Source organism: Sminthopsis crassicaudata, chromosome 3 (genome assembly GCF_048593235.1).
Source record: "Sminthopsis crassicaudata isolate SCR6 chromosome 3, ASM4859323v1, whole genome shotgun sequence".
In the NCBI taxonomy this organism is placed as follows: domain Eukaryota; kingdom Metazoa; phylum Chordata; class Mammalia; order Dasyuromorphia; family Dasyuridae; genus Sminthopsis; species Sminthopsis crassicaudata.
The window spans coordinates 428,461,293-428,488,652 of NC_133619.1; the positions used below are offsets into that span (position 1 = coordinate 428,461,293).

General features: G+C 34.0%; 1 protein-coding gene across 2 annotated transcripts in view; it reads left to right on the forward strand.

Moving 5' to 3' along the window:
- The window catches only part of CERKL (CERK like autophagy regulator), a 224,758-nt gene that overhangs the window by 86,483 nt on the left and 110,915 nt on the right, over nt 1–27,360 (forward strand). For both annotated transcript variants that reach the window (XM_074302962.1, XM_074302961.1), the window contains one exon: nt 7,625–7,756. In XM_074302962.1, the coding sequence (XP_074159063.1) occupies nt 7,625–7,756 (132 nt within the window). The remainder of the gene's footprint in view (nt 1–7,624; nt 7,757–27,360) is intronic.

Consider the following 27,360-nt stretch of genomic DNA (forward strand, 5'->3'; position numbering starts at 1 on the left):
CTTTTATTCTCTATTAGGTAATAACTCGATTTTATGTTAATTCAATTCATATGCCTACAGATTTTTGCAAATGAATCTTTTATAAAAGTTATATGGTTGTATTTTTTTGGGGGGGCTATGTATCCTTGAAATTAAAAAAATATATTTTATTGAAGCTTTTTATTTTTATATCAACTTTTTCCCATCTGACCCTCACAATAAATCCTCTCTTTTGACAAAGTAAAACAATTAAGCATTAAAAAAAGTTTTAAATGGAAACCTTGTCTGACAGTACATTGAACATTCTATCTTTATCTCTTATCTCTCTGTTGTGAGGAAAATGTAAGTTTCCTAATCAATATTTCATTACTTTAATTGATTTTTCTGTTATCTGAAGTTCATTTACCACTTAGTGAATTTTTCATTTATGTTATGGTAGTGATTGTTTACATTTTTGTTTAGTATCTTCCTAATTTTTTTTCATACCAGATTCATATATTTCCCTTATTTCTCCAAATTTCCTTCATCATTTATTGCTGTGAAATAATATTCCATTCTGTTCATATATCATGTTCTTCACCTTTTAAAAATAGTTTGGATTAAGGGATAACAGTGAAGAAATTCTCTTTACTGTTGTAAATGTACCCCAATTCTGAAATTTATAGGCAAGATCCTTGCCTTGAAGCACTGAAAGGAAAAAAAAAACAACTTTCCCAATATCATATCCTCTGTCAATGTCTATGCAACCCTTAAAAACCATATATATTTGTGTCTCTCTGTATGTAATATATATATATATATATGTATATAATACAAATTTACCTCCTTTTAAAAGTCAACACTTGATTTTACAAATACAAATCTGATCATCTTGCTAGTCTCTTACTCTGTCTAATCCCAAAGAGTTGTAATTTATCCATTCTTCTACTTCAGTGATATTAAATTAGTATTTTCCCATTGTAATTTTTTCCTACTTTCTGTCTTATCCCTAACCCCATATGGGATTCTCTAGATTTTTCAAGTAATTTAATTATTGATGGAGAAAATTGTTTGCAGTGGAAAGTATTGTGTAATCCTAATTTATGGAGCCAATTCTATTTTTATCTTTTCCATAATTGCTTATTTCTTTTGAAATAATCCCTCCTTGTTTCATTCTCTACTCCTCCAATAGACAGGCATTCTTCCATATTTTTCTAACATCTTTAGTATTGATTTACTAGTGAAAAAAATAGATTTTGACATTTGAAATATTAATTCAATTTTCTACTATCCTTCTGACTTTTCCTATTATACATTTTATTTCTCATACTTGTTAATTCATTGGTAGTCTTTGTCTTCTCACTGTTAGTGTGTAAAAGTAAGTACACACATATGCATATGTGAATATATATGTACATATATACACATGCACATATATGAATATCAATCAGGAATTCTACCACTATATGCTGAAAGCAAAGATTTCAATTCTTGGTTTTTCACTAGTTTCTGAAAATTTGTTTAGATATTTTGTAAGTTTGCAAACTACATACCCTAGTTGTTATTTTTAATTAAGCCAATCAAATTCTTTTTTTTTTTTTTTTTTTTTTTTTTTTTTTTTTTTGCTATATAATTATTTTATGCTCAGTTGGGGAGGACATGTGATTTTTAAGCTGTTCAGACTTAATTAGTCTTCAGAATTCCATATTCTACTTTTTTATCTGTAACCTAGGAAGAATCTTGATATTTTGCTGTCTGTTTCCATTATTTTTGGGAAATTTTTCTACATTATTTCTTGGAGTATGGTGCTCAGTTTTCTTTTTCATAAAAGAAAATCTTTAATAATGATGTCATCTATTTACATTTTAACTTCAAGTTTAGTATGCTTGTTTTATAGAATTCTCATGTATTCTTCAAATCTTGTTTTAAACTCTTTAATCTGTTATTTTTGGATTTTGATTCTATCACATTTTTAGGATACTCTTTATTAAAATTTATTTATCTTGTTTTAACTCCTTTAGTTTCCATTTAAATTGCTGAGGGTTTTTTCCTCTAGAGCCCTCATTTCTCTTCTTAATTTTGCACTCTTTAGTAAATTGCTTCTTATAGTTGTTGCTCCACTGTCACTTGAGGGGGATTAAAGAATTTGTTTTTCTTCTTCAGGATATTTTCCTCAATTTCCTTTGTTGCATAGTGTTTATTCATATTTCTTTCTTTGTCAGATTTTCTCCATCTTAATCATTCTGATATTTTTTTCCTATGGTATCCTTGTAGAACATGTTCTTCCTGCCATTTTTTCCTTTCAGAAGGCTCAGAGGTACTGTGTCTTTTTCACTGGCTTTACTGCTTAATCTGAAATAGGATTGGTACAAATAGAGACCAGCAAGGTCCATCTTCTAGGGTGAAAGTTATAAGGATGCGAAGGCAGGAAAACTTGAAGCATTTTACTATCTTCAAGTACTACTTTTACTATTCTTATGGATTCTAAAATCCTCTCTTAGCATTAAGGTTTCCAATATTTCTAGACAATATTTTATGATTTCCTAAAATAAAATCAGAATATAAACTTTTAATTTCATCATTCATTCCTGAGAGAACAATAATTCTTTGTTTATTTCTCCATCCTTTTCTTTTGGATCAATTATTTTTGTTCATACAAATTTTTCTTTCAATTTTGTTGTCTTCTGATTTTGCTTTAATAAATCTTATTGAATCTTTGAATGTTTGCATTTTCCATTAAATATCTTCACTCTTTTGTAAGGTTTTATGTTTTGCTCAGTCAACAATGATCATTTTCAATTTTTATTAAAAGTTCTGAATTCATGATTTTTTTTTCCTTTCAGTTTTTTCCCCATTGACCTAATTACTCTTTAAGTTTGTGAGCAATTGAATCCTTTTTGGGGAGGATTCTATTTTCTCAACTAATTAGTCAAAAGTTAATTAAAAGTAATCAAATTCTCTTGGCATTTTCTTATTTGTAAGTTTCCAGATCTTATACTTTATCTCTCTCCAATATATCTCATATCTGTCCCCTCTACTTCACTTTCCTAGCCACCACCTTTTTTCAAGGGCTCATCATTATTTACCCAAACTATTTTAATATCCTTCTGTTTTGTCACCTTATTATATTAAGCCTCTCCCCCTTGCAGTATATCCTCCATACAATGATTTTCCCAAATTAGAGGTCTGTTCATATCATCTCTACCCAGTAGATGCAAGAACTTCCCTATTGCATATTGGATAACATTTTCATTTCTGTTTAATATTTAAAAGTTCTCCATATATGGAACCTTCCTTCCATTACAATATTTTTTATTACACTCTACTATATTCTAAGAATACAGTCATGTAGTTTTGCAGTTATTGGCTTCCATGCCTTTAATGTGTTTCCTCATCAACCCCAAAATGTTGGAATCCCTTGGTTCTTTTAAGAGGCAGCTCAAACACATGCAAATGAAGCCTCTCCTTCTTTCTCCAAACTATTTCCTATCTATTTTGTATATGTTATATACTTACTTAATTATATTCTTATTGTCATTCCCATTAGAATTCCCATTAGAATTAGAACATAAATGTCTTCTCAAGAGACATTTAGCCCTTTTCTTTTAGCTCTAGAGCTTGGCACACAGCACTATTAAGAACTTTTCATTCCTTATTATTTTTTTTCAATCTCTCTAATTTCTTTTGTGGGTATTTCCTTCCTTTCCCCTCATTTTAGTTTTTGTTGTTCTTTTACTTGATGTATTTCTAGTTTTTTTGGGGGGGAAATAAATGAAGAGCTGAAGACCTTTTACTTAAGTGTTTTGCTCAATATCGTGGATAAACTCAAATAAGTTAAAGAAAAATCTTCAAGTGTTATAATATTTTAGGCTTCATATGCAAATACTTGGTATAGAGCCTTGATTCATTTCTCTAAATTCCATGATCCATACAAATCAAGTTCTCTTGTTCTGAAGTTCTTTTATAACCAAGTAAGCTAACTTTGTAACAAACATATGATTTTCTCTTCACTGGCATATGTACTAGAATTCAATAAATCATGTTTATGGCATATACTTATTTGAAAAAATAAATTCACTTTTGAGATTTTGCTTCATTTACAATTCTACAAATTTTACCTTATACACAAGTCTCTATATACTGAAAAATCGTGAACTAATTGCTATTTAAAGCATATCACTGCTATGTCTATTTTCTTTATTAATGGAACTTTTTTAAGAAAATAAAAATAGAAAATGGCAAATCTAATTAAAATGATGTTTTTGATTCAAGTATAGGAAAACCTTGACTTACCAGGAAAGTTGGAGAATGGAGAATTTTTATGAATTTGTTTTTGTGGCTAAGTATAACTTTTAAATGTCTCTCTCCCTCCATACTCCCAATTACTTTCCAATCTTTCTAGAACCAATAAATTCATTTTCATGGCTCATTAAATATAATACAATAAAAATAACTTAATTATTCTAGATTCATCATCTATATAAAAAGATCACTGTACAGTACAATAAATATAATTTAATTATTCTGGATTCATCATCTATATAAAAAGATCACTGTACATAATTAAAGATTTAGATTGCAAGACAGATTAAGTTAAATTCACTTTGATCCTATCATATACATACTTTTCTATCTTTAACTTTAAAATGATTTGTATGCTTCTCTTGCTACAGACTGAGGGGTTTTGCTCTGCCACATTGTTGTGTTCTGTACACAATATAATTGAAGAAGTTCTAAAAAGTAAATTATCTATAATGTAGTTTATAGGACATGGACATAAAAACCTTTATAACTCAAAATTTCTCTATCATGACTGAACATTTCTAATGTAGGCCACTTGTTGCCCCATGATTGTAGATAGAAGGAAAAATAATTATAAATATATTAGACATCTGTAGAGAGATGCTACTATCATTTTCTTCTTTATTACCATCAAAATGTGTCTCTTTCTGAAGGAATGCAAAAAATATTTCTCTAGAAGAAAAGCTCCTGAGGTTTGAAACAAATCTTTGGAAATCAAAAATAGAAGGACTCAAAGAACCTTTGAATTGTTAAGTGGGATAATTTCCTTTGAAAGACAAGGACTTTCAAAAATGTATACTCCATGCATCATATTTTTTTTTTTTTTTACCAGTTTTATTTCTTAGCCCTATGATGCTTTTGTCCTGGGTGATTTGCTTTAAAAAAATATATATAAGCATTAGCACTTTGAACTCTTCTGAGAAAAGATTCAATTAAAATCTCCTAAATTGAGTCAATAAAAATCAGTGCTCATTGGGGGCAGCTGGTGGCACAGTAGATAGAACACTGGCTCTGAAGTCAGGAGGACCTGAGTTCAAATTTGATCTCAGGCACTTAACATTTCCTAGCTGTGTGACCCTGGGCAAGTCAGTTAATCCCAATTGCCTCAGGGGAAAAAGATCAGTGCTCCTGGTAACCATTTAGTCCTTTGCACATAATTTCAGCAATGGGATTCCTGAACCAGAGGAATTGTAGGGACAGTCTAGTCCAACTCTTTCATTTATCAACTAAGGAACTGAGGTCAAGACAGGTTAAGTGAATTGTCTGTGGTCACACAGGTACTTGAAATAGTACATCCATCCACTACAACCATCTGCTACTTGCTGGTCACTCCACTTAGAATCCAGGTTGTAGACTGGTTTTAATGGAAGTTTTCAGTTGTAGTAGTCAGTTCCTACTCCCTCACACTCACTCTTCACCTTCTGTTTCACATATGACACTTCCACTTATTCTGTCATTCCCATTCTATTATGAACAAACTGCCCTGGCTATTAGATTTGTGACCATTTGCTTTGTTTTTTTGGCATTTGCTCTGTATATTTTTTGTATTTGTATTTAATTATATTTGTACGTTTATATCTCCATTTCTCTGTCTCTTGTTATCTCTGTCTCTGTCTCTCTGTATCTCTCTTCTCTCTCTGTCTCTTCTCTCATAATTTCATCTTTTCTTCAGCATCATCTAACTTAAGACTTCTTAATCTTTTTCCACTTATGATCCCTTTTCTCCTGATAAATTTTTATACCACTCTGGTTATATAGGTATATAAAATAATAAATCAAACATTTACTGATGACAATCCATAATTTTGCAATCCCCATGTTGTTATGTGGCCCCATATAGACTGACGACCCACAATTTAAGATTTGTGTCTATTTATATATTCCCTCTTTCCCTCCTCCTCCCCCAGAGTAGGACAAGCTTCTTTTTTTTGGTCAGGGCCTACACCTTAGCTCATAATAGAAGATCATAAATGCGTATTTAATTAGTTTAAGTAGCAGAGTTAGAATATAAACTCAGCTCTGACTTCAAATCGGTTTTTCTTGCTATTGTATTATATAGTTTATAAATTAAATATTATCTATGTTTTTATTTTCATCATATTTTTTGAGAAATACAGGGTTATTCACTCCTATCATTTTAAAAATGTCTCTTTTTAAAAGTTAAGCATTAACTTTAAGAATATGTCATTTTAGTTGAATGGGGTTTTTGTTCTTTTTTAGGGATCCTTTATTAAAAAAAATTCTTAATGACTGGTCCAATTTGTGCCTGAGGACAATTTATTTATTTAATATCCAAAATGTTAGTGCTTTTATATATTTAAAGAACTTTTATCTTGAAAATAATTTCACCACTCTCATCTTTTATTTTGGATCTCTGAAGTTGAAAGAAATCTATACTATTGGAACATTTCACATCAGAGAAGAAAAATGAGGATGAGGATGAGCAGACTCCTGGGCTATTCAAAATATGACATTGGTGTGATGGACATTTTGATTTAATATTTGGTAATACTATTATAAAAATCCATAAAATTATGCCTTATTTCCAAAAAGGCAGTATAAATCAAAATATAGGTTTCTTATGCAGTAGTGCTAAAACAGAAATAATTTTTGACTTTCTGTAGCTTGCCTTTTCCTCCTGACCCTAACAACAGAAAATTTGCTTTGCACCTGCTCCAGCTGTGTCCTAAGTGATAAGCATCTTGCAGACCCAGAAAATTGCAGTATCAAATCTCAGCACCAACTGTGAGGTAGCACTATCATCAAATCCCTGCTGAGAGGCGTTTCCTATTTAATTCCCAACAGAATATTTTTTTCTTCCTTAGCCTCTCTTTTTTCAGGTTTGAGCTGTGACCTAAAACCTTTCTCTCCTTTGCTAAAATGTACTTCCATAGGTGCTTTTGCACTGACTCATCCTTCCTTGCTTTATTTAACCCTGAACTCATTAGTAGGTCAGGCCATCAGCAGCCCCAGGGTTGTTAAGGTGTCTGATTCAGATAATGAACATATTTATTTAGGAAGAGGAAATGGATAAGTATGTATGCTATGGTTCACTGCTTTTCTCTAGAAACTAAAGTTAAAGAAACATATAATATGCTATATATGATTGGGAAATACATATTTATATTTACAAAAGAAGTTTTTAATTGTCTTTATCAGGCTAACTAATTAAAAGTAAATCTGCTGACATAGCAATGGAGTTCAGAAAATGTTAAAAATTCATTCTAAAAATAGATAGTTAATATTTTAACCTATCTACAACTTTCTAGCTAAACTCTTTATAAGTGGATAGATTTTTAAAAATGAAAATGAAAATGTCAAGGCACTATCTTTAAAATATAAAGTTTTCACATTTTTCTTTCAGAGTTTTCAAACCGGCCCAAATCCTTGAAAGTACTTATAAACCCACAGAGTCACAAAAAAGAAGCTGCCCATATTTATTATGAACATGTTGAACCTCTTTTGAAGCTTGCAGAAATAAAGACGGATGTAACAAGTAAGTGATTTTAAGAATTTTATTTTAAAAAATTTACACAAGCAACCAAGGTCACCTGAATTTATTCTTAATCATTATTAAAATAGAATTTTGAAATCCTGACCTTTTAAAATAATATAATATATATTCAATATATTCAATATTCAATATAACTTTATCTGTTTGTTAAACATTTTGTTATGTCATATTAATACTTTTTTTTAAAAGAAAGAATTGAGATTCTTTCTACCCCCAAAATTCATCATTGTTAAAGTGAAATATAACTTTAGGCATGTAGGTGACTTTTTTACATGAGAATTATTTTTGAAGTTTGACAACCTAGCTGCTTAAATGAAATGTGTATGTATAATGGCCTTCCATGGAATGTTTTCCTTCCATTGTTTTTGTTCTGATTCTGACCCCTACTGGTTAGGTCAAAAGTGAGTATTTAATTGCTTATTTCAGTGAAATAGAGCACAACTTCATTGCAAGATAGATCTTACAAATTTTGTCACCCTTGTTTTGAAATTGAGATTATGGAACTTTAAAAAAGCAAAGAATTTGCCAAAGAGGCAATTAGGAAGAATGAGAATTGAAGTTTCCACCAGATCTTCTGTTTCCATGGCCAGTAACTCCATTTCATTATATTGCTTTCTCCATGTTGCAGTATGTGCTTAACTGTGAATTTGGTGATATGTAGATTGGTACATGGGCCTAGGCATATTAATTCCTCTTCCAGGAAAAAGTCCATGTTTAAAATAAGGATATATAATTGATAAAAATATTTAGTGTTGATTAACAGTGTACATGGGCAACTGGGTAGGACAGTGTATAGGCTTGTGACAGGAAAACTCATCTTCCTGAGTTCAAATACTTTCTAGTTACTTTAGCCAATTAGCCTCCATTTATTTTTAATCTGGAAAATGAATTGGAGAAGGAAATGGGAATCTACTCTAATGTCTTTATCAAGAAAACCCCAAATGGCATTACTAGGCATGAGTAATGACTGAATAACATCAGAGTACATAATTACATTTGCTTAAAATGCTATATGTAGAAACATATATAAAGGTACTTGAATACATAGAGAAACACACATATGTACACATATCTGTGTAAGTGGATATATCTCTGTTTGCATGTATATACACATACATTCACACACATATATTTATATATATGTATGTATACATATATACATGTAGATCTATGTCTGTGTGTATTTGTATTAGAGATAAGAACCAGACATGTGATTTTAACTGATCATAGGAACTTTGCTGAGGGAACTACCAAAAAGTAGTAAGTAGTAAGCTTCTCTGAAGCTTAAATTTTAGAGAATGTCTGTAACCCTTAGAAATGAAATGAAATTAAGAGGTACACATATAAATGTATCCTCTTGTCTTTTCAAATATTATGCTTCTTTCAAAGCTATGACACCTTTCATTCTATTTCTTCTTTGAAATTTTATTTGTTGCATACTCTAACCCTTTCATACCATATAAAGAACTTGTATTTTACTTTGCTAAAAAAATAAAAGACCATCAGATCAAATAATTATTTATTAATTAAACATTTATTAAGCTTCTTCTATGTGCTATGTTCTGTTGGATTGAGTATTAGGCATTATGGATAGAAATTACAGTGAGTATTTTCAGTTGACCTTGACTGAAAGGGAACATTTAGACATTTAGTATCTGATGACCGTAAAAAGTAGTCCCAATCAGAAAAGCCAGATTGAAGGAAATTCAATGCTCAAAGGCCTTTCATTTCCACTAATTTTATAATGTTCCAACTAGGAAGCTCCTAGGTAGAGAAGCAAAATCCAGGCAAGGAAAGTCAAGACTAAAATTTTCAAACAAGGAAGTTCCAGATTCATTAAATATCTACAAAACTTTCAACTTGGAGATGGGGACTGAAGTGAATAAAATAATAAAAATCCTACCAAAAGGACAACAATCATTTCATATACTCCTAGGGGTCTGGAAGTTTACACCAAGTTAACTACACCTGAAAACCTGGGAAAAGTTATAGGTGAATTTTGTACCTGACAGTACTTTGTAATAAACACCAGCAGAAGGGAATGTACCTTTGGACCAAACAGATGCTCATCAGCCCATCCAAGAAACCATAGGGTCTTCCTCTCCCAGATTCATTCATTCTTCATTCATTCATTTATTTATCTAGATATTTTTTGAACTAGGGTGAAAGAGGAGATTATTTGCCTTAATTGCTACATATTCTTAATCACTGAATAGATGTAGCCTCAGTGAAACTGAGAGCTGTTGAAGACTTTAGCTTAAAAAGGCCAAGATCTATCTTTTTCATCCAGGGCCATTGCTAATCATCTTGATCTATATCTTGACACTTGATCCAGATGGCTCTACAGGAGAAAATGAGGAAAGTGATCTTGCACAGTCCTCCCTCAACTAAATCCAATCCATCTGCTTATCATAACATCACCTCCCTGATACCATGGCCCTCTTTGAAAACAAATGACAAGGGGCAGAGCCAAGATGGTGGAGAAGCCACATGAGACTTTCTAAGCTCTCTCATTCCCTCACTACCAACTATTTAATTTAGCCTCAAAAATAGCTCTTGACTGGTAAAACCCATGAAGATTAGAAGTACAACAATTTATTAACCAAAGAGAATCTGGAATTTCATCAGAAAAGGCCTGCCCTGAGTGGTGGGAAAAGACTGGCATGGGGCAGTGATAGAACTAGGCTAGCATATTGTACAGATCGGGCTGGGGAGGCCTCTGGGGTTAGAAAAGCTACAGAAACAGATGACAGGGGCATAGGCTGAATGCTCTACTCTGCTTGCAAAACAGCAGATCATTAGAGAAATCAAAGGCACTTTAAAAACTGCCAGAAACTATAATCTGCTTATGGCTACAGAAAACCGGAAGTGATTCAGCACAGGTCACAGAAGGGCTGTGCAGCCACCTTTTGCTGTCCCAGGCTTTTCCTTGGGGCAGTTAAGAACCTGCAAGGCAGGGGGACACAGCCCGGGGCAGCCTTTAATCTGCGCAGTGGGGGGCTCGTCCTGAGGCAGTGGACCTTCTATAGCAGGGAAAATTCCGCAGCAGCTACTGTGATTCCCAGGGTACAGACACTTTCAGTCTGTGAGCATAGGGGCTATTCACTGGTCAGCTGCTAATATCCACAGCCTGAAGGGGGGCTTTGGCCTGGGGTAGTGACATTTTTCACTGCTCAGTCTCAGGGCAGTTCCTAGGCTCTTTTAGGTTCTTCAATGGGCACTTCCGCAGCCCAGCCTATTCTAACCAGCTCTGAATCACTTCTGGGGAGAAGGGGTGTTCTCTCCCAGAGTACCCTCATACCTTTGCAGCCCATTCACAAGATAGCTGCCATCCATATACCTATTAATCTTCTTGCCCTAAAGGCAGACCCTATAGGTTTTTAAAAATGAGTAAAAAAATTAAAAGGATGATTGATAGCTTCTACAAAGAGAACAGGTTTGCAACCCTGAGGAGACTAATAGCAGACAGTCTCCAGATAATACCCTGAAGGGGAATGTTACCTGGCCCCCATCACATAACTCTCTCCTAGAAGAGACTATTAAAACCTCAAAAGAGGGTTAGAAGAAAAATGGGGAAAGGAAAGAGAAGCTATGAAAGGGAGTAACAACTTTCTGAAATGTGAATTGGAAAAGATAAAGAATTCACAGGAAGTGCAGAGAAACAGAATTTATGAATTGGAAAAGGTTAAAAAATCCCTGGAAAGTAGATTTTTGAATTGGAAAAAGAAAATAACTCACTTAAAAAATAGTGAAATGGAAAAAAATTCTATAGAGCAAAACAACTCATTTAAAAACTCTATTGGACATATACAAAAAGAAGTAAAAAAAAGCAAATGAAGAAAAAAACTCATTAAAAATCAGAACTGAACAAATAGAAATGAATGATTCATTGAGACACCAATAATCAGTCAAGCAAAATCAAAAAAATGAAAAGCTGGAGAAAAATTTCAAATATTTACTTGGAAAATTGACAGACCTGGAAAATAGATCAAGGAGAGATAATCTGAGGATTATTGAACTTCCCAAAAATTATGATGAAAAAAAGAGCCTAGATTCTATTTTACAGGAAATCATCAAAGAGAACTGCCCAGAGATAATAGAAACAAAAGGTAAAATAGACATTGAAAGAATTCATCAAACACCTTCTGAAAAAGACCCTAAAAAAACAAAACAAAACAAAACAAAATCTCCACAGAATATTGTGTCCAAACTTCATAACTATCAGACTAAGGAAAAAATATTACAAGCATCCAGGAAAAAAACAATCCAAATACCAAGGTGTCACAATAAGGATCACTCAAGATCTGGCTGCCTCCACATTAAAGGATCAAAGGGGCTGGAATCTGATATTCCAAAAGGCAAAATAACTTGAAATGCAGCCAAGAATAAAGTACCCAGTGAAGCTGAGCATTTTCTTTCATGGAAGAAGATGGACATTAATGAAACAGATGAATTCCATTTATTTCTAAGGAAAAAAACCAGATCTAAACAAAAACAACAACAACAAAAAAGATCTCCAACCACAGGACTCAAGAGCAGGAGAAAAAGGTAAAAGGAACTCTTTTTTTAAAATTAATTTTTATTTACCAGATATTTGCATGGATAATTTTACAATATTGACAATTGCCAAGACTTTTGTTTCAATTTTTCCCCTCTTCCCCCCCCCCAACAGATGGCAGGTCGACCAATACATGTTAAATATGTTAGAGTATAAATTAAATACAATATATGTATACATAACCAAACAGTTGTTTTACTGAACAAAAAGAATCGGAATTTGAAATAGTGTACATTTAGCCTGTCGAGGAAATCCAAAATGCAGGCAGACAAAATTAGAGGGATTGGAAATTCTATATAGTGGTTCATAATCATCTCCCAGAGTTCTTTCGCTGGATGTAGCTGGTTCAGTTCATTACTGCTCTATTGGAACTGATTTGGTTTATCTCATTGTTGGAGAGGGCCACGTCCATCAGAATTGATCATCATACAGTATTGTTGTTGAAGTATATAATGATCTCCTGGTCCTGCTCATTTCGCTCAGCATCAGTTCATGTAAGTCTCTCCAGGCCTTTCTGAAATCATCCTATTGGTCATTTCTTACAGAATAATAATATTCCATAATATTTATATACCACAATTTATTCAGCCATTCTCCAACTGATGGGCATCCATGTACTTTCCAGTTTCTAGCCACCACAAAGAGGGCTGCCACAAACATTCTTGCACATACAGGTCCCTTTCCCTTCTTTAAGATCTCTTTCAGATACAAACCCAGTAGCAACACTGCTGGGTCAAAGGGTATGCAGTGTTTGATAACCTTTTGAGCATAGTTCCAAATTGCTCTCCAGAATGGCTGGATGTATTCACAGTTCCACCAACAATGTATCAGTGTCTGTTTTCCCATATGCCCTCCAACATTCTGCATTACCTTTCCCTGTCATTCTAGCCAATCTGACAGATGTGTAGTAATATCTCAGAGTTGTCTTAATTTTCATTTCTCTGATTAATAATGATTTGGAGAATCTTTCATATGACTAGAAATAATTTCAGTTTCTTTATCCAAGAACTGTCTGTTCATATCCTTTGACCATTTATCAATTGGAGATTAACTTGATTTCTTATATGTTAGAGTCAGTTCTCTACATATTTTGGAAATGAGGCCTTTATCTTAACCTTTGACTGTAAAAATGTTTTCCCAGTTTATTGTTTCCCTTCTAATCTTATCTGCATTGATTTTGTTTGTACAAAAACTTTTCAATTTGATATAATCAAAGCTTTCTACTTTGTAATCAATCATGACCTCTAGTTCTTCTTTGGACATGAATTCATTCCTCTTACACAGTTCTGAGAGGTAAACTATCCTATGTTTCTCTAATTTATTTATAATCTTATTCTTTATTCCTAGGTTATGAACCCATTTTGACCTGACCTTATGGTATTAAGTGCAGATCAATGCCTAGTTTTTCCCATATTAATTTCCAATTTTTCCAGCAATTTTTGTCAAACATTGAGTTCTTATCCCAAAGGCTGGGGTCCTTGGGTTTGTCAAATACTAGGTTGTTAGAGTTATCGATTATTTTGTCCTTTGGACCTAACCTATTCCACTGATCAACTAGTCTATTTCTTAGCCAATCCCAAATGGTTTTGGTAACCACTGCTTTATAATAAAATTTTAGATCTGATACAGCTAGGCCACCTTCATTTGATTTTTTTTCACTAATTTCCTTGAAATTCTTGAATTTTTGTTTGTTTGTTTTTGTTGTTATTAATTTCTCCTTTTAATTTTAGAATTTCAAGTTTAGTATTTAATTGGGGGGTTTTAATTTGGTCTTTTTCTAGCTTTTTAAGTTACAAGCCCAATTCATTGATCTTCTCTTTCTCTATTTTATTCAAGTAAGCCTCTAAAGATATAAAATTTCCCCTAATTACCGCTTTAGCTGCATCCCACAAATTTTGGTATGATGTCTCATCATTGTCATTATCTTGAGTGAAATTATTAATTGTGTCTATAATTTGCTGTTTCACCCAATCATTCTTTTTTTTTTTTTTTTTTTTTTTTTTTTAATTTTTTATTTTATTTTATAATTATAACATATTTGACAGTACATATGCATGGGTAATTTTTTACAACATTATCCCTTGCACTTACTTCTATTCAGATTTTTTCCCTTCCTCCCCCAACCCCCTCCCCCAGATGGCAAGCAGTCTTATATATATTAAATATATTACAGTATAATTTAGATACAATATATGTGTGTAGAACCGAATTTTTTGTTGCACAGGAAGAATTGGATTCAGAAGGTAAAAATAACAGTTTACATTCATTTCCCAGTGTTCCTTTTCTGGATGTAGCTGGTTCTGTCCATCATTAATCAATTGGAATTGGATTAGCTCTTCTCTATGTTGAAGAAATCCACTTCCATCAGCATACATCCTCGTACAGTATCATTGTTGAAGTGTATAATGATCTTCTGGTTCTGCTCGTTTCACTCAGCATCAGTTGATGTAAGTCTCTCCAAGCCTCTCTGTATTTCTCCTGTTGGTAATTTCTTATAGAACAATAATATTCCATAACATTCATATACCATAGTTTACCCAACCATTCTCCAATTGATGGACATCCATTCATCTTCCAGCTTCTAGCCACTATGAAAAGGGCTGCCACAAACATTTTGGCACATACAGGACCCTTTCCCTTCTCTAGTAGTTCCTTGGGGTATAAGCCCAGTAGTAGTATGGCTGGGTCAAAGGGTATGCACATTTTGACAACTTTTTGGGCATAATTCCAGATTGCTCTCCAGAATGGTTGGATTCTTTCACAACTCCAGCAACAATGCATCAGTGTCCCAGTTTTCCCACAGCCCCTCCAACATTCATCGTTATTTGTTCCTGTCATCTTAGCCAATCTGACAGGTGTGTAATGATACCTCAGAGTTGTCTTAATTTGCATTTCTCTGATCAATAGTGATTTGGAACACTCTTTCATATGAGTGGAAATAGTTTTAATTTCATCATCTGAAAATTGTCTGTTCATATTCTTTGACCATTTATCAATTGGAGAATGGCTTGATTTCTTATAAATTAAAGTCAATTCTCTGTATATTTTGGAGATGAGGCCTTTATCAGAACCTTTAACTGTAAAAATTTTTTCCCAATTTGTTACTTCCCTTCTAATCTTGTTTGCATTAGTTTTGTTTGTGCAGAAACTTTTTAATTTGGTGTAATCAAAATGTTCTATTTTGTGATCAATAATGGTCTCTAGTTCTCCCTTGGACACAAACTCCTTCCTCCTCCACAAGTCTGAGAGGTAAACCATCCCATGTTCCTCCAATTTATTTATGATTTCGTTCTTTATGCCTAAATCTTGGACCCATTTTGATCTAATCTTAGTATGTGGTGTTAAATGTGGGTCCATGCCTAGTTTCTGCCATACTAATTTCCAGTTTTCCCAGCAGTTTTTGTCAAATAATTCTTATCCCAAAATTTGGGATCTCTGGGTTTGTCAAAGATTAGATTGCTATTTTTATTCACTATCTTGCCCTGTGAACCTAACCTATGCCACTGATCAACTAGTCTATTTCTTAGCCAATACCAAATGGTTTTGGTGACTGTTGCTTTATAATATAGCTTTAAATCAGGTACACTTAGACCACCTTCCTCTGACTTTTTTTTCATTAGTTCCCTTGCAATTCTCGACCTTTTATTCTTCCATATGAATTTTGTTGTTATTTTTTCTAGGTCATTAAAATAGTTTCTTGGGAGTCTGATTGGTATAGCACTAAATAAATAGATTAGTTTGGGGAGTATTGTCATCTTTATTATATTCGCTCGGCCTATCCAAGAGCACTCAATGTCTTTCCAATTATTTAAATCTGACTTTATTTTTGTGGCAAGTGCTTTGTAATTTTGCTCATATAATTCCTGACTCTCCTTTGGTAGATATATTCCCAAATATTTGATACTATAGACTGTTATTTTGAATGGAATTTCTCTTTGTATCTCTTGCTGTTGGATTGTGTTGGTAATGTATAAAAATCCTGAGGATTTATGTGGATTTATTTTGTATCCTGCGACTTTGCTAAAATTCTGAATTATTTCTAATAGCTTTTTAGCAGAGTCTTTGGGGTTCTCTAAGTATACCATCATGTCATCTGCAAAAAGTGACAATTTGATTTCTTCATTTCCTACTCTAATTCCTTGGATCTCTTTCTCGGCTCTTATTGCCAAGGCTAGAGTTTCTAGTACTATATTGAATAGTAATGGTGATAGTGGGCAACCTTGTTTCACTCCTGATCTTACAGGGAAAGGTTCTAGTTTATCACCATTACATATGATGTTTACTGAAGGTTTTAAATATATGCTCCTTATTATTTTAAGGAATAGTCCATTTATTCCTATACTCTCAAGCGTTTTTAGTAGGAATGGATGTTGGATTTTATCAAATGCCTTTTCTGCATCTATTGAGATGATCATATGGTTTTTATTAATTTGATTATTAATATGGTCAATTATACTAATAGTTTTCCTAATATTAAACCAGCCCTGCATTCCTGGTATAAATCCCACTTGGTCATAGTGTATTATCCTGGGGATGATTTTCTGAAGTCTATTTGCTAATATCTTATTTAATATTTTAGCATCAATATTCATTAAGGAAATTGGTCTATAGTTTTCTTTCTCAGTTTTCGATCTACCTGGTTTAGGTATCAGTACCATGTCTGTGTCATAGAAGGAATTTGGTAGGACTCCTTCAATCCCTATTTTTTCAAATAGTTTACATAGCATTGGAGTTAGTTGTTCTTTAAATGTTTGGTAGAATTCACCTGTAAATCCATCTGGTCCTGGGGACTTTTTCTTAGGAAGTTGGTTAATAGCTTGGTCTATTTCTTTTTCTGAGATGGGACTATTTAGACTACTTACTTCTTCCTCTGTTAATCTGGGCAAGCTATATTTTTGAAGGTATTCTTCCATTTCATTTAAGTTATCGAATTTATCGGCATAAAGTTGAGCAAAGTAGCTCCTAACTATTGTTCTAATTTCCTCTTCATTAGTGGTGAGTTCACCCTTTTCATTTTCAAGACTATCAATTTGCTTTTTCTCTTTCCTTTTTTTAATCAGGTTTACTAAGGGTTTGTCTATTTTGTTGGTTTTTTCATAAAACCAACTCTTAGTTTTATTAATTAATTCAATAGTTTTTTTACTTTCAATTTTATTAATCTCACCTTTTATTTTTTGAATTTCAAGTTTTGTGTTTGTCTGGGGGTTTTTAATTTGTTCCTTTTCTAGCAATTTTAGTTGTAAACCCAATTCGTTGGCCCTCTCTTTCTCTACTTTATGCAAGTAGGCCTGTAGAGATATAAAACTTCCCCTAATTACTGCTTTGGCTGTATCCCACACATTTTGGTATGATGTCTCATTATTGTCATTTTCTTGGGTGAAGTTATTAATTATGTCTATGATTTGCTGTTTTACCCAATCATTCTTTAGTATAAGATTATTTAGTTTCCAATTATTTTTTGGTCTATTTTCCCCTGGCTTTTTATTAAATGTTATTTTGATTGCATTATGGTCTGAAAAGGATGCATTTACTATTTCTGCCTTACTGCATTTGATTTTGAGGTTTTTATGCCCTAGTATATGATCAATTTTTGTATAGGTTCCATGAACTGCTGAGAAGAAAGTATATTCCTTTCTGTCACCATTTAGCTTTCGCCAAAGATCTATCATATCAAACTTTTCTAGTATTCTATTTACCTCTTTGACTTCTTTCTTATTTATTTTGTGGTTTGATTTATCTAATTCTGATAGTGCAAGGTTGAGATCTCCCGCTATTATAGTTTTGCTATCTATTTCCTCTTGCAGCTCTCTTAATTTCTCTTTTAAGAATTTAGATGCTGCACCACTTGGTGCATACATGTTTAATATTGATACTGCTTCACTATTGATGCTTCCCTTTAGCAGGATATAATGCCCTTCCTTATCTCTTTTAATTAGATCAATTTTTGTTTTTGCTTGATCTGAGATGAGGATGGCTACTCCTGCTTTTTTGGTTTTGCCTGAAGCATAATAGATTCTGCTCCACCCTTTTACTTTTAGTTTGAATGTCTCATCCTGTTTCAGGTGTGTTTCCTGTAAACAACATATAGTAGGATTCTGACTTTTAATCCAGTCTGCTAACTGCTTCCTCTTTATGAGGCAGTTTGCCCCATTCACATTTATGGTTAGAAGGACTAATTCTATATTGCTTGCCATCCTATTAACCCCTGCTTATGCTTTTCCCCTTTCCTTCCCTTTTACCCTCCTATCCAGTATTAAACTGGTAAACACCACTTGCTTTTCACAGCCCTCCCTTTTTAGGATCCCTCCCCCACCTTAAAGATCCTCCCCTTATTTTATCCCTTTTCCTCGAAATTACTGTATTCCCTTCCCCTTAGCTTACTCCTTCCCTTTCACTTTTCAATGAAGTGGAAGAAGTTTCACCATAAATCGAATATGTCTATTGATACACGCTATGTTCATCTCCCTCCTTTCTTTCTCTCAGATATAATAGGTTACCTTTGCCTCTTCATGAGATGTAGTACCACCACTTTATACTTTTTTATGATATAATCTCCTTTCCACCTCTAGTTTCTAAGACAAATTGTACATATGTTCTTTACATATTTTTTGACAGAAGTATAGTTCTCAAGATTTCTTTTTACCTTTTTTAGAAGTCTCTTGAGTTCTGTATTTGAAGATCAAACCTTTTATGTAGGTCTGGTTTTTTCATCAAAAATAGATGGAATTCATTTATTTCGTTAAATGTCCATCTTCTTCCCTGGAAAATGATGCTCATTCTTGCTGGGTAAGTTATTCTTGGCTGCATACCAAGTTCCTTAGCCTTTCGGAATATCATGTTCCAGGCCCTGCGTTCTTTTAATGTGGACGCTGCTAGATCCTGTGTTATCCTTATTGTGGATCCTCCATATCTGAATTGTTTTTTTCTAGAAGCTTCCAATATCTTTTCCTTTGTCTGATGGTTCTTGAACTTGGCCACTATATTTCTTGGCGTTTTGATTTTAGGGTCCCTTTCAGTAGGTGATCGATGAATTTTCTCGATGTCTATTTTACCCTCTGTTTCCAAAACGTCTGGGCAGTTCTCTTTGATAATTTCCTCGAAAATGGTGTCCAAGCTCTTTTTTTCCTCCCATTTTTCAGGGAGCCCGATTATTCTCAAATTGTCTCTCCTGGATCTGTTTTCCAGGTCTGTTGTCTTTCTGGTAAGGTACTTGACAGTCTTTTCAATTGTTTCATTTCTCTGGTTTTGCTTGACTCCCTCTTGGTTTCTCCTTGAGTCATTCATTTCTACTTGTTCCAGTCTAATTTTCAATGATGTATTTTCTTCACTCACTTTTTTTATATCTCTTTGTAATTGTCCAATTGAGTTTTTATCTTCTATGGAATTTTTTTCCATTGTATCCATTTTATTTTTTAGAGAGCTGATTTCTTTTTCCAGCTCTCTAATCCTGTTTTCCTTGGAGTTGTTTACCTTTTCCACCTCACTAATCTTGTTTCTCAATGATTTGATTTCCTTATCCACTCTGTCTTTGAATGCATGGGATGACTTCTCCAGGCTCTCTTGCCAAGCTTCCCTTTCCTTTTCCCATTTCTCTTCCAGTTCTCTTGTGAGAGCCTTTTTGATTTCCTCTATGAGGTTCTTTTGTATTGAGGAGAAGCTTATATCCCTCCCAGGGGATACATCTGGGGACATTCTGTTCCTAGTCTCTTCAGCATTTGAAGTCTGCTCCCTCTCCACACAGAAGCTGTCAATGGTTAGAGCCCTTTTGAATTTTTTGTTCATTTTGTCAGAGTAGGAATCAAAGAAAACAAACTGACAAGAGAAACAATTGGTCTGTTTTGCGGGGGATAGGGCTGTATGGTATTAATGGGCTTCCTCTACAGACTGGGGGTAGGGCAGCAGAGAGCCACTAACAGAACAGCAATGACTGTACTGAGTCTGTGCTCTGAGGCTCTGAGAACGCACCGAGTCAGTCCAGGTGGGGGTTGGGGGTGGCCGGGCTCTGAGAGACGCTGGCTTTCCGGGGTTTTAATCTTCACCTCCGGTGTTTACACCCTCTCTGCCGCTCCTGGCTTGCTGCCAAGATGGAGCATCCACACTGGGGCAAAAGCCCTTTCACAGAAACGGCAGAGATCACACCCCTCCCCCTGGTCTGAGCTGTGTGAGCTGCCTGTCTTGCTCTGGCTGTCTGCCCTCAGTCTGCACCCAGTCTGATTGACCCTCCCCCGAACAAACACAGACCTTTTCTGGCGACTTTCAAGGATGTCTTCTCTTGGTGATAATTTGTGGATTTCTTTCTGGGTCAAGCATTAAGTCAGAGGCTTGTCATGAAGTAAATTCTGAGAGAAAACGAGGAGCTCAAGCAGCTGTCTGCCTCCACGCCGCCATCTTGGCCGGAAGTCTCACCCAATCATTCTTTAAGATGAGATTATTTAGCTTCTGATTACTTTTTGATCTATTTACCCCTAATTTTTTGGTGAATATAGTTTTTATTGTATCATGATCTGAAAAGAAAGCCTTTACTATTTCTCCCTTCCTGCATTTAAGTTTGAGATCTTTATGTCCTAATATATGGTCAATTTTTGTATAGGTTCCATGAACTGTTGAGAAGAAAGTGTACTCCTTTCTATCACCATTCAGTTTTCTCCAAAGATCTATCATACCTAATTTTCCTAATATTCGATTTATCTCTTTAATGTCTTTTCCTATTTGTTTTGTGGTTTGATTTATCTAATTCTGAAAGTGCAAGGTTGAGATCTCCCATTATTATAGTTTTGCTGTCTATTTCTTCTTGCAACTCTCTTAACTTCTCCTTTAGGAAGTTAGATGCTATATCACTTGATGCATATATGTTTAGTAATGATATGGCTTCATTGTCTATGCTACCCTTTAGCAAGATATAGTTTACTTCCTTATCTCTTTTGATTAGATCAATTTTTGCTTTTCCTTGATCTGAGATAAGGATGGGTACTCCTGCTTTTTTGACTTCACTTGAAGCATAATAGATTCTGCTCCAGCCTTTTACCTTTACTCTGTATGTATCTCCCTGATTTAAATGTGTTTCCTGTAAACAACATATTGTAGGGTTCTGACTTTTGATCCAGTTTGCTATCCCTCTCTGCTCAATGGAAGAGTTCATCCCATTCACATTTACAATTAAAATGATTAATTCTGTATTTCCTGCCATCATAATATCCCCTGATTATGTTTTTTCCCTTACTCCCCCCAAAATCCTCCTCAGTATTAAACTTATGAGCCCCACTTGTGTCACACAGCCTTCCCTCTTTAATATCCCTTCCTCCTCCTTTTAAGTCACTTTCCCTTTCTTATTCCCTTTCCTTATTGCTCTTTTCATTTTCCCTTTCCCTTTCCTTCTTTTTAATGAGGGGAGAAATAATTTTCTGTAAAACTAATATGTTAATTATTTTCTCTTTGAGCCAATTCTGATAGGAGTAAGGTTCACACAATATTCCTCCCCTTCTCTAACTTCCCTCAGATATGATAGGTTTTCTTTGCCTCTTTGTGGGATGTAGTTTTCCTCTTTTTATCTCCCCTTTCCCCTTTTTCTTACACTATCCCCTTTCCATTTCTACTTCCCCCCCCCTTTTTTTTGTTATATCCTTATAATCAAATTATACATGTAGTCTTAATGTATATCCACAACAGAAATACAGTTCTCAAAAGGAGTCCCTTTTACCTTTTTCTGCTTCTCTTGAGTGTAACATGCACTCCTGGCAGTTAAAATTACTAGTTTTACCCTATGCCCAACACAGTATGTTTGACCACTGACCTTTGCAGTGTCAATTCTACCTGGCTCGCCTCCTCTGAGGCCTTCAAAGGTCTCTGGCCACGATCTCTTGAATCTATAGTTTAATAACCAGTAGCATGCTCAAGAACAGCCAAGTGTAATCTTAAAAGCCTTTATTATACCTACTCACATAATGCCCTGACTTGTCAGCTCCCTAGTGAACACCTGGTCTGAAGATTCACGTGTTCACTACCAGACTTCTTACCTCTCTTGGCTATCCATCAGCTTGGCTTGGCCACTCAGGCTAGGGAGCCAGGTTGAAGAGTGCCAGGTTAAAGAGAGCAACTGCTATCTGCAGTGGGCTTATAAAGGGCCTGTGAGGTCACACACATAGCCAACCAGCAAGAGAGTCATTACCCATTATGAATCTATCTCAATGTGGCCAGATACCACCCAAAGGGCAGTCCTATATCCACAGAGAATACTTTCTGGTCTCAATCTCCTGTTGTGCTGTGGCACCACCTATTTAAAGGGCCCTTACACTTAAGTCCTACTATTGGAGATCAAATTTTTTTCTTTAGATCTGGGTGTTTACTTAGAAACATATGGAATTCATCTGTTTCATTAAATGTCCATCTTCTTTTTTGGGAAAAAAATGTTCAATTTAGCTGAGTAGTTTATTCTTGGCTGCATTCCAAGTTCTTTTGCCTTTTGGGATATCAGATTCCAGGCCCTTCGATCCTTTAATGTAGCGGCAGCCAGATCTTGAGTAACCCTTATTGTGGCACCTTGGTATTTGAATTGTTTTTTCCTGGCTGCTTGTAATATTTTTTCCTTAATTTGTCTGATAGTTCTGAAATTTGGACACAATGTTCCAAGGAGTTTTTTTTTTTTTTTTAGGGTCTTTTTCAGAAGGTGTTTGATGAATTCTTTCAATGTCTACTTTACCTTTTGTTTTTATTATCTCTGGGCAGTTCTCTTTGATGATTTCCTGTAAAATAGTATCTAGGCTCTTTTTTTCATCATAATTTTCAGGAAGTCCAATAATCCTCAGATTGTATCTCCTAGATCTATATTTCAGGTCTGTGGTTTTGGCAAGTCGATAGCTGACATTTTTCTGCAGATTTTTATTTTTTTGGCTTTGCTTGATTGATTCTTGTTGTCTCAGTGAATCATTCATTTCTATTTGTTCAGTTCTGATTTTTAATGAGTTATTTTCTTCATTACCTTTTTTTTTCTTTTTGTATATGTCCAATTGAGTTTTAAAATGAGTTGTTTTGCTCTATGGAATTTTTTTCCATTTTACTAAATTTGTTTTTTAGTGAGTTATTTTCTTTTTCCAATTTACAAATCCTACTTTCTTGGGAATTTTTTATCTTTTCCAATTCAGAGATCCTAGTTTCCTGTGATTTCTTTACCTTTTCCAACTCCTTAATTATGTTTCCCTGTACTTCCTGTGAATTCTTTACCTTTTCTAATTCACATTTCAGGAAGTTATTTACCTTTTCTAATTCACATTTCAGGACATTGTTATTCTCTAGCATAGCTTCTCTTTCCTTTCCCAATTTTTTCTTCTAATTCTCTCTTCAGATTTTTAATAGTTTCTTCTAGGAGAACATTATTTGGGGTATTGTCTGGAGTCTGTCTGCTATTAGCCTCCTCAGAGTTGGAAGTCTGCTCTTTTTCTGCATAGAAGCTTTCAATCGTTTTCTTCATTTTTTTGCTCATTTTTTAAAAAAAGCCTTTAGGTCTGCTCTCAGGGCAAAGAGACAGTATTTGCCCTCTTAATGGGCTACAAGGAACTGTCAAGTGCGGGAGGGCTCTGGAAAGAGCTCCATGGGGAAGTGATTATGCCTGGGTTATCACAGGTGGGCTGTGTAAGTGCCCTGAGAGGAGCCCCACTGTGAGGATTAGTGATTGCCTTAGGGCTAGAGGTTAAGGAGCAAAGGTATCACCATTACTATTCAATATTGTAGTAGAAACAATAAGAGCAATAAGAGCCAAGAAAGAGATTCAAGGAATTAGAGTAGGTAATGAGGAAACCAAACTATCACTCTTTGCAGATGACATGATGGTATACTTAGAGAACCCCAAAGACTCTGCTAAAAAGCTATTAGAAATAATTTAGAACTTTAGCAAAGTTGCAGGATACAAAATAAATCCATATAAATCCTCAGCATTTTTATACATTACCAACACAATCCAACAGCAAGAGATAGAAAGAGAAATTCCATTCAAAATAATGATTGATAGTATAACATATTTGGGAATATATCTACCAAAGGAAAGTCAGGATTTATATGAGTAAAATTACAAAACACTTGCCACAAAAATAAAATCAGATTTAAATAATTGGAAAGACATTAAGTACTCTTGGATAGGCTGAGCAAATATAATCAAGATGACAATACTCCCTAACCTAATCTAATTATTTTAATGACCTAGAAAAAATAACAACAAAATTCATATGGAAGAACAAAAGGTCGAGAATTTCAAGGGAATTAATGAAAAAAAAAATTTAAAAAATCATTTTTTGACCTAGCTGTATCTGATCTAGAACTATATTATAAAGCAGCAGTCACCAAAACCATTTGGTATTGGATAAGAAATAGATTAATTGATCAGTGGAATAGGTTAGGTTTACAGGACACAATAATGTACAACTATAGCAATCTAGTGTTTGACAAACCCAAAGATCTCAACTTTTGGGATAAGAATTCATTATTTGACAAAAACTACTGGGAAAACTGGAAATTAGTATGGCAGAAATTAGATATGGACCCACATTTAACACCATATACCAAGATAAGATCAAAATGGGTCCATGATTTAGGCATAAAGAATGAGATCATAAATAAACTAGAGGAACATAGGATAGTTTACCTCTCAGACTTGTGGAGGAGGAAGGAATTTGTGACCAAAGGAGAACTAGAGATCATTATTGATCACAAAATAGAAAATTTTGATTACATCAAATTAAAAAGCTTTTGTGCAACAAAACCAATGCAAACAAGATTAGAAGGGAAGTATCAAATTGGGAAAATATTTTTTACAGTTAAAAGTTCTGATAAAGGCCTCATTTCCAAATATATATAGAGAACTGACTCTAATTTATAAGAAATCAAGCCATTCTCCAAATGATAAATGGTCAAAAGATATGAACAGACAATTTTCAGATGATGAAATTGAAACTATTTCTACTCAAATGAAAGTGTTCCAAATCACTATTGATCAGAGAAATGCAAATTAAGACCCCTCTGAGATACCACTACATACATGTCAGATTGGCTAATATGATAGGAAAAAATGATGATGAATGTTGGAGGGGCTATGGGAAAACCGGGGCATTGATTCATTGTTGGTAGAGTTGTGAAAGAATCCAACCATTCTGGAGAGCAATCTGGAATTATGCCCAAAAATTTATCAAACTGTGCATACCCTTTGATCCAGCAGTGCTACTACTGGGCTTATATCGCAAGGAAATAGTAAAGAAGGGAAAAGGACCTATATGTGCCAAAATGTTTGTGGCAGCCCTTTTTGTAGTGGCTAGAAACTGGAGCGTTAATGGATGCCAATTAATTGGAGAATGGTTGGGTAAATTATGGTATATGAATGTTATAGAATATGATTGTTCTGTAAGAAATGACCAGCAGGATGAATAGAGAGAGGCTTGGAGAAACTTACCTGAACTGATGCTGAGTGAAATGAGCAGAACCAGGAGATCATTTTACACTTCAACAATAATACTGTATGAGGATGTATTCTGATGGAAGTGGATATCTTTAACAAAGAGAAGATCTAATTCAGTTCCAATTGATCAATGATGGACAAAATTAGCTACACCCAGAGAAGGAACACTGGGAAATGAGTATAAACTGTTTGCATTTTTGTCTTTCTTCCCAGGTTATTTTTACTTTCTGAATACAATTCTTCCTGTACAATAAGAAATTAGGTTCTGCCCACATATATCTTATCTAGGATATACTATAACACATTTAACATGTATGAGATTGCCTGCCATCTAGGGGAGGGGGTGAAGGGAAATAGGTAAAATTTGAAATAGAAGTGAATGCAAGGGATAATGTCATAAAAATTACCCATGCATATGTACTGTCAAAAATTATAATTATAAAATTGATTAAAAAATTAAAAAAAGAAAACAAATGATAAACAACAACAACTAGAATAGCCTGAACTTGCTCTGACCACCCCAAAAACTCGATTCATGAAGTAAAGTTGGAAATATGAGTAAATAGAAAAGTAAACTGATGATAAAGAAATGTTATTTTTAGGGACACATCTAAGTTACAAGCCCTAGAGAATGAGAAATTTCACAGTAACTCTAGGCAGAGTCACATAAAGGTATGGTGTGGCCACAAGGTCTAATGGATTTTTAGGAAGAGCTAAAATATTTTAAATGAAATTAAATCCTTAGAGTGAAAATGGAAAGAAAATGAAAAGCTCATTACAGGCAGTACAAAATTTTAACCTAGCAGCAGATTCCCTGAAAATAGGATGGAAGAAAAATCAGTTATTTCATGAGATGAAAACAATCAAAATACTGGGAAAAAATAGATTAAAATGTTTAAAGTATCTCCTATGAAAAGAACTTACTTAGAAAACATGTCAAAGAAAATTCATCTAAAAATTACTAGGCTACTGAAAATTAAAAATAAAAAAATGTTGGATACCACATTTCAAAAAGATTGTACATTAAAACTTCTCAGACCTATTACAATCAGAGAACAAAACAAAACAAAACCAAAGCAAACAAACAAAAAATATCCACCTGTGTCCTTCTGAAAGAAACAGTAAAGTAAATGCTCCAAGGAGTACTATAGCTCCAAATCCAGAGTTACCAGGATAAAGAAAATATACTTTAAGCAGATAGAAAGAGTTCAAACTGTATCCATTATCACATAAGTTGAAAGTTATCACTATAAAGAAAAAGAAAGCTTAGAGGATGTTTCAAAAGAAGATAACTAGTTACAACTAAGAAAAGGAAAGAAAAACATATACTAGGGAAGAAATGGAAAAGAAGAGGAATATCACTTAATTTCAAGTATTTGCTAGAGGGACCCAAAGAAAAAAGAAACTATTGAAATTTGGAAGCGGTGGGTAGAGTAAGCAGTCATCAAATAAATGTTACCTTCCTTTTGTCTGGCAGAGGAGAGTTCAAAACATAGAGAATTTGATGTAAAAAATATCAAATTTACTGAGGAAACAGAAATAGGAAAGCATTAAAAAAAGAGGGAGAGAGAAATAATGAGCAACAAAATC